Raw genomic sequence first — 8552 nt, 5'->3', positions numbered from 1 at the left:
ACTCTAGGGATTTTTCACTTTCTTCAGGATTCAGTGAATGTCTACTCTAAGCAGGAAATTTGGCTGTAGAGGGAGGTCCTTCCTGATACTGGGAACAAGAAAAGAGAAATTCGTTTACTTAGTCTCGATTCACTTACTCACAGGAAGCATGAAAACAGGGAAGTTCTGATAGATTTAAGGATTTTTTTTAAAGGATATGGAGAACGCTTCACTAGTTCAGATGTTTTCAAATGCAGATAAAAGAGACCCCAAACTCCAGTAGCTTAAGCAATAAGGGAATTTATTGGCTGACATACTGGAAACCCAGAGACAGTGCAAGCTTCAAGGCGGTGGAGTCAGTGGCTCGGGCTGACTCCATCATTCTGCTTGGCTTCAACCTCAGGTCGGTAGCCCCACGGCTGCTGTCATTCCAAGCATTACACTCAGGTCCAACAATGCTCAGAGGAGGAAGAGACTGTCTCTCTATGGGGGTCTTTCCTGGGCAAGCAGAAACCTGGCCCCAGCTCTGCAGACTTTTTCTCACTTCCCATTGGCCTGAATTGGGTCTCAGGCCTGTGCCTGAGCTGCTCACTACAAAGAAAATGAGATTGTATATAGACCAGCCAGGCAACCCTCGAACTGAGCCATCGTCATCTTCCTCTGAGGCACGTGGCTTCACCGAGGGACTGGTGGAGGCATGAACCGAGCCAGAAACCTACAAGGAAGATGGGAGCCACGGAGGTGACAAACCATGTCCTCTGCAGACCAACAGAATTTATTTCTGAAACGAACAAAGAATCCTTGAGGTGATACTTTAGAAAAGCCTCTGACAAACAGATGAGACGGAGGAGAATTAAAGATGATACCAGATGATCAGCAGAATAAGAAGGAAAAGTACGCTGCCCCAGACAAGACAAACACAAAGAGCATCGTGCACGGCGGCCCAGCGCTTGACTCGCAGGAGCGCCTTGAAGGCGCCGTTTCTCTGGGCCTCTCTCAGGCCTTGCTTTTGCCTTGCAATATGCGACCGCACCTTGGCCAGGTAGCGCACGTGACCTTCTCCATGGGGGTCGCCCCCACCCTGCTGGAGCCGCTGTGCATCAAAGAAGAGGTCGTTGCTGAGGTAGGCGCCCTGGAGCTCCCTCTCCAGCCCCTCGACCACGGCCATCAGCTCGGCCAGCTGCTTCCTCTGCTCGTCCCCGGAGGCCCGGTTGCTGAAGGCGCAGTACCTGTGCCCGCACTCCCGGACCAGGGCCCTCAGCCTGACGTTGTCTGTGTTTGCCACGTAGTCATGCAAGGATCCGTCCCCCAAGTCCTCCTTGTGGGTGAAGAGGATGACCGTGTGTCTCAGGGCTCTCGCCCCAAAGACCTCCTTCACCCTGATCACGGCCACCACGTCCTGCTCTGTGAAGCGCCCCAGCTGGGTCACCAGCAGCAGCACGTGAGGCCCCGGGGCCGAGAGCAGGTAGCAGTCCCCGATGTTCTCGTACGCCTCTTGGTCCTGGGCCCTTGCCTCAAACATGGGGGGCGTGTCCACCACCAGGACGCTCCTCCCATCCCACGTGCCCGTTGCGCCCTGACACTTCCTGGTCACCGACTGGGCCGCCAGCCTGGACTCAAACACTGGCTGGCAGAGGACGCTGTTCCCGGTGGCGCTCTTCCCGCTGCCTGTTTTGCCCACCAGGATGATCCTCAACCAAAGTGATCCTGGATTTAAGCTCTCTTCTCCTCCACCTGTCAGAGCACACGGAAAGTTCATGCGCCATTGCCATGGGCTGAATGTGTCCCCCCCAAAATCATGTGCTGAAACCCTAATCGTCAATGTGATGGTGTCTGGAAGCTGGGTCTTTGGGAAGTGCTGAGGTCTAGATGAGGGCGTGAGGATGGAACTCCATGATGGAATTAGCGTCCTTCTAAGAAAAGAAAGAGACTAGAACTCTCTTTCCCCCAGATGAGGACACAGCAACCCGGAAGAGTGTTCTCCCCAGACACCAGCTCTACCACACCTGGACCTTGGACCTCCCAGCCTCCAGATCAGTGAGAAATTAACGTTTGTTGATTACCACCCAGTCTGTGGTGTTTGTTTTAGCAGCCTGAACTGACAAAAAGAGTAATAAATGCCTTTTTAGGAGGAAGAGAACGAAAGATAAAAAGGAAAAGACCTAGAAGAAAGAGCATCCCTGGATCAATCAGGCTATCACACTCTCTTTTCCCAGAACAGGGCTGGGCTCAGAGTAAATATTCTTACTTAGAGAATAAAGGGAAGTCATGCAGGGTTGGTGGAATAAATCATCCCAGCTGGTCAAAGTCCTTAGGTTCGCTCCTTTTGGGATGCTGAACTTTTCCACCCTTTCCAGAACATTCTCCCTGTTCAGTTCCCACCCTGAAGGCCTTCTGATGCTCAGAGCTTCCTACAACCACTGAATTAATTGTTAGTCGCATACTCTCATCTCCTCCCATCCCTGCCTGGTCTCTGTTTTACAAGATGGCAGGGTTTTATCTGAAAGAACTTACCCTCACTAAGGACAGCATGACAGCAGATAGCCTAATAAGTTCTATTTCTTGGGGGATATGCATTTTCTTTGTTTTGAGGTGACTCTAGTCTTGTACCTTTCCCTACAGGTGGGAAGTTTGCTGACCCAATGCTGAGTTCTTGGTCCCCAGGTGTCGTGCAGGGCTCCACCAGATCTTACCTTTGATGCACGTGTCTTCTCCACCCTTCTGAAGCCCCTCCATTTTGTTCTAGACGGAAAACAGGCAGAGATTGTTCATACTCGAGTCGGGTGTGACATCCGACACAAAACACCACATTTTATAGATGAGGAGATTGAAGGGAGAAGAAAACAACTACTGAAGGTCACACATACTTTAATGGATGAGCCGAGACTAAACCCAGGGCTGCTGACCCTCAGCCTTTCTTGGCACCAGACTGAACTTCCTCACAAAGAGTGTATAGACAGTCCCAACACAAGAGCACCGCACGTGGTTTCCCACCACCTGGATTTAGCTGCTAACAGGATGCACTGCAAACGTGCTGTCCACCCAGAAGACCAACTAAGGAAGTTGGTCATATCCTGGCTTCCTGGCTCTCTGTCTTCAGGGTCTCAGTCCTGGCACCCAAACTCAAGATTGCCTCGCAAAGTTTCGCCTTGGGTAATCTCACAAAAGACGTTCTTCCCTAAGTTTCCATGGTGATGGTGGTAGAGAGGGTCACGAATCATCCCAGTTTGCCCAGGACTGAGAGGATCCCCTGATCAAAGGAACTTCAGTGTTGAAACTGGGAGAGCCCCAGGCAAACCAGGACGGGTTGGTCGCGCCAGGAGTAGGAGATTGTCGTGACCCCAGGTGGGCAGTGGGGTGGAGCATACGTCCGGTAAACAGAGGGAAGACCTGATCTGTTAGGCTCAGACCAGCTCTTATGTTACCAAAGATCTATGCTTCCATATTCTCAACTCAAATAGTCTCTGACCAGTAGCTACCTCAGGGGCATCTCTCTCCAGTCCACTCTCCTTCTTTCATTGTACCCCATATGCCTTTTTCTTGATCTTTGTCTTTCTTCCTACTTCCTACTTCCTGTGCTCAGCGAGTGGGGCCACTCAGGCCCCACCCAAGAATGACTACTCAAGCTTCACTATTGGCAAAGAACTTCACGACCCTTCCCAAAACTGCATCAGGACCTCACTGTGTGCCAAGTTTTAGAGTATTTTCTAAGGCCCAAGCAGTTAATGCTAAAGAATGAACCTCTAATTGTGGAATTTCAGCATCTGGGACAGGTGAACCGAAAAAAACTACTTTTTGGAATAAGTAGATTTCCTCCACGCTCCTTGGAATCACACCATATAGGATGTTATCTAGCCCCTCCACCTCTGAAACTGGCCACAGTGATTACCTTTGAAGGGAAAATAATTTAATAAATAAATAACTTGGGAATTATTTTAATTTGAATGTCAAAATTCAGCTTCTATCAGACAGTTTCCCGGTAATATCTTGTAATTCGTTCTAATGGTATTTTCAAGCCAAAAGAGAATTCGGCCTCAAGACTTCAACATCAGCTCCTGCCTGAGTTTCCAGCCTGCCAGTTTGGGACCTACCAGCCCCCATAAATGCGTGAGCCAATCCTTCAAATAGATTTCTTCATACGTACATCCTATTGGTTCTGTTTTTTCTGGAGAAAACTGATACATCGATCCAGCTAACTCTCTCTGTTGAAATTTGGAGAAGGAGCAAACCTGAAAATAATTCTCACCTTTGGCTGGATCTCTTCAAGCACGAAGTCTACAGGGAGGAGTTTTTAGAAGATGTGATTGCATAGCGGGGGCACATGGGGACACAGGTGTTTTATAGATATCAGCTTATTTTCTGTGCTGATGACCTTGAAGCCAAGGTCCTCTGTTTTCTCATGTACTGCCCTTGGATCATCTTGAATGGTGGTCTCCAGAGAGGACCAGCAAGGAGGGGCTCCCAAGCATCTGAGGACACCAGGCTGGTACCAGGTAAGTGATTGGATGAATGTTAAGGGGCAGAGAAGGTGATGCTGAAAGAGCTGCAGAAGGGGGAGCTGGAGGGGGGCTGGAGCTGATATGCCTGGACTCAGAGAAATCAGGTAACACTGTCCACGTCTTTTATATATGAGGAATACAGCAGCGACGTGAAGCCACCTGCAGCCAGGACTGTGGGTTGAAGGGATATCCGAGAGAGATGGCAACCCCTTCACGGTGTCTCCCGGCCAATTGGGAGTGCAGGCAGGACCAGAGTGTGCCGCCTGCCCTGTGTGCTGGGAGGGATGTTCCCCTCTGGCTGCCCCTCAGACCCTCGGGAACGGGTCAAGCAGCGCTACTCACGTGATGTGTATGGCCAAGCGACTGGTAGCCAGCCATCTTGGAACAAGGATGAGAGGCTTAAATTCCTGCTCTCTCTGAGTCTAGCCTGAGCAGAAGGAGAAGTGAAAAAAGGAGCCCCTTCTCAAGAACCATCTTTCTCAATTATTTTGTGAGGATTTTTTTTCCCTCTCTAGTCCAAACGGCCACACCTCTGGCCAGAAGGCTGCCACCGGGTCCCAGCTGCACACCCTCCCCTGCTCTGTTCCCTGCAGATCCCTGTGCCCTTGTCACCACATTAGTCCCCTCCCGACATCACCATCATCGTGCTTCCTCCTGGCCATCAACCTCACTGCAGAGCCATCATCCTTCCATCCACTCATTGAAAATGTTACTAAATACCTGACTTTGCTAGACACTTCTCTCCCTACACTTGGAGGACGGTTGGACCAGTTTAGAGAACAGCTCCTTCCAAAGACAGGGAAAGAAGGTGATTCCTTGTAGCACCCTTGGGAAGCCCCACTTCCTGCGACGTCTCCACTGGGCAGGGCTGAAAGGAGCACGTGGGGACAGGAAAGGTAGAGGCACCCTTGGCAAAATTGTGAAATGGGCTGAAACTGGCCTGAAATGGGCCAAAACCCAGGCAGATTATCTCACTCTCATTTGCCAAAAGTATTCAGGATCTCCTCCCTACTGGCCCCACGGGAGAGGGTTGGAGAAGGTGACACGCCGATTAGGAATCATAAACAAGATGCCATGGTGAGACACCGTCGCTGTCAAAGGGTGCCAGGCAGGGTAATCCTCCAGGGATAACGCCCTCGTAACTCCATCCTGGTCAGTGAGCAGGTTAAATCATTTTTCAAAACAATAAATTGTATGCCTTTCTCAGAAATAAAGCACGTGTTTTACCCAAGCGGTAAAGCACGTGTTTACCAAAGCACGTGTTTTATTTCTCAGAAATAAAGCACGTGTTTCTCAGAAATAAAGCACGTCCTGTTCCTGAAATCTTTTTCCCTCTTGAAAACAGAAACTTGCCTTCAAGTTGAGCGGTGTATGCAACAGAGACAAGCAACAGACATCAAGTCAGATTAAAATCGCAAGGCCAGTTTTCAGCCTGTTCTTCCTATGACTTCTGGGAGCAGGTTGCAGGGAGGAGGGTCAGACCGTCCTCCCTCACCCAGCAACGTGCAGAGAACTCTATAGGTGCACCCAGATGTGGGTGCCTATGTGAATACACTTTTGCACAAATGCGAGAAATAAGCAAGCTAGTATCACCAAAGGGCTACTCTCTGAGCTCATCCTGTTCAAAATTTTAGGTTCTGAAAAATACAGTACTAGTAACATTTTCTGTTTGCAGTTATCTGGGGCTTTAGGGTATGTAATTCCTGACCCTGATAATTTAGGAATAATGAAACTCAGGCTTAGAAAGATCAAGTGTGCAGATTGACACAGACTGTTACTGGGAGAACTGCACAGAGAGGGAGAAGGAGAGGGAGGGAAGGGGAAAGAGAGGGGTAGAGAGACGAACAAGCCCTGTTACCTGGTAGGTCCTGGAAAGTTCTGCGAGTTCTCAGACGATCTTGCTGCAATCTTCCCTCCTCTCCCAGGCAGCCTCTCTCATTGGCTTCTAGTCTCTTCACAAAAACATAAGAGGAGTGGCAGATGAAAAAACCTGGCCACCAATTCTACCTGCCAGAGAGAGAGAGAGAGAGAGAGAAAGACTGCGTCCCCCGGGGCAGGAAAAGGACAATGTGTGAGTTTCCTCACCAAGCTATCCTCAGAGAGTGACTCAAAAGCCCTCGGAGATGCCAGAGGAAGAGGGTTTTCTTTTTTGGTTTGTCTTGGTTTTGTTTTCTTTTTAATAACAGTTCCATTTCCTTCTCCCCACCGCATCTCTGTAAGGCTTTTGTGCAGAACAAGGTCTCTGCCTGAGTTAGTCTGGAGACCCGGGGAAGCCAATGAACATCTGGGGCACAGCTGCATCCCAAACCAAGCATCCGCCGCCCTTCACTGGCCCAACTCGCATCTCCCCACGCCCACCATTTCTGTCTCCTGCATAAAGATAGCTTCTTATATGTAATTCCAGATGGCAGTGAAGGCTGAACTCAAGGCAGGCATCCTGCTTGAGACCTTCTATGGCTCTGGCCCCCCTTCTTGTTTCTCTGTCAAATGCCCTGCTCTCAAGTCACCCATGCTTTGACCTGAGGAGGAAACAAAGTTTGGTAGGTTTCTCCACCTAGGTGGACTTGCATTTCCACAGAAGCCAGGGACACATCCGACCCCACCCACAGTGCGATTTAGGCAAAGTGACAGGCACTTAAGAGGATAGGGGCGCCATGGCGTCTCCCACTGCCCTGGTTAATGTTCTTCCTCTGCTTCTGTGCAGAGGCCCTGCTGGGGGCCCCTGGGTTGCAGGGGCTGAAGCACCTCTCTGGAGACGTCCTTAGGGTGAAGGGGGCAGAGTTTGAACCATTACTTGCGCATTTGGGTTCAGAACCATAAGTTGAGAAACAGCTGTAATCAGGACATTGAGCTGCAAGTAACTCTTGGTTCTTTGCCTAGAGGGGAGGGCGTTTATAATGCAGATAACACCCACGTTTCACATTTGCCATGAAAGCCATGCCTGACTTACAAAATATTCTCCCATATTGATACTGTCATTTTAACTTTTCAAACAATAATAGCTATTGCACTGAATGAGGTGGACACACGCCCTCCTGCTGTAGAGGACAGAAAGGCATGCTTTTAACATACAGAAGACATTTTTTGTCTTTGCTAGCTAGAAATCCCTCTGCTATCTCATTTTAGTTGGTGGGGGTGGGTAGGGGAAAGAAGGTTAAAAGATCAACTCCTCTAAAACAAAAATAACTCTTTGTGCTAAACATTTATCAACTCTCAACTGGTTTATCGTGAATACTTCTATGCACGAAGTCAACCTGTTCAGTCATCTCAGCACATAGTTTGTAAATACCTGGTACACAAGACATTGCTCAACGATATCAGATCCACACCTGCCACGCGAGTTTTGCACGGTTGAGGTAAACCTGTCCTTTTACTTGTCTTGAGCTACTGAGGCTAATACTCATGACCCCACACCATAGACTGTGGATCCTGACCGGCTACTTTCTGTGCATTAGAAAAAATGCAAATTAATCACTGAAAAAAATCATCTTAGTTCTGTCTTCAGGAATTTCCTCAGCTACTACATAGGGTGAGATGAGCCGCCTTCTACTGGGGACAGTTGTATGCTTTTTCCTCTAAACAGCCTCTTCATGTACTTAGCTGATTTCTTCTGCTAAATTATATGTATTTTTCTTGTTGATTCAAGAAAGGCCTTTATTTATTACTCAAGAAAGCAAAATACTACCTACTCTATATAACACTGGTTAACACTCCTTTCCTGCCCCTTTCCTTTCTTTGTGTAGAGTTTTGTGACTATCCAGGACTCCTCTTTTTCTTCAGTGTTAGCTCTTGGAATTCTAGTGATGGTTCTTCAAACCATAAGTGCTTCTCATGGTTGGTGAAAGAAATACCAGCAAATAAAAGGAGGGAAATTGTTCCTTTGCCCCTACAGCTACAGAGGAAAACAGCAAATATTATTCCTGCAACAGAGTCTGTGAGATATCCAGTCCTCGAAAACTGTAGCTCTGCCCTGTGAAAATAACCATTGGTCTCTCAAAGCTTGTAGAATTATGGTTGTCTTATTTAATAATGTGTTTCCTGGGACTTCCCTGGTGACTTCCCAGTGGTTAAGAA

The 8552-nt window shown here is 48.6% G+C and overlaps 1 protein-coding gene across 1 annotated transcript; it reads right to left on the bottom strand.

Annotated features, from left to right (window-relative positions):
* Positions 1-262: 262 nt before the first annotated feature.
* On the bottom strand, positions 263-6566 carry GIMAP5 (GTPase, IMAP family member 5). Its single transcript, XM_027101512.1, has 3 exons — positions 6337-6566; positions 2673-2721; positions 263-1713 (listed from the first exon to the last, which is right to left on the bottom strand). Exons 2-3 carry the CDS (start codon positions 2713-2715, stop codon positions 833-835), a joined length of 924 nt encoding a protein of 307 aa, XP_026957313.1. The 5' UTR covers positions 2716-2721; positions 6337-6566; the 3' UTR covers positions 263-832.
* Between the last annotated feature and the right edge of the window lie 1986 nt (positions 6567-8552).

This window comes from Aethalodelphis obliquidens, unplaced genomic scaffold (assembly GCF_003676395.1).
Source record: "Aethalodelphis obliquidens isolate GAN/ISIS:26980383/991018 unplaced genomic scaffold, ASM367639v1 scaffold5, whole genome shotgun sequence".
Taxonomy (NCBI): Eukaryota; Metazoa; Chordata; class Mammalia; order Artiodactyla; family Delphinidae; genus Aethalodelphis; species Aethalodelphis obliquidens.
This window is presented reverse-complemented; position numbering and strand designations above follow the sequence as displayed.

Bases quoted from the DNA above. Each gene is read 5' to 3' on its own strand.
- GIMAP5 (XM_027101512.1), bottom strand. From the start codon at position 2,715: ATGGAGGGGCTTCAGAAGGGTGGAGAAGACACGTGCATCAAAG. The intron at 1,714-2,672 runs GTAAGATCTGGT...GTGCTCTGACAG, and splicing joins AGAAGACACGTGCATCAAAG to GTGGAGGAGAAGAGAGCTTA.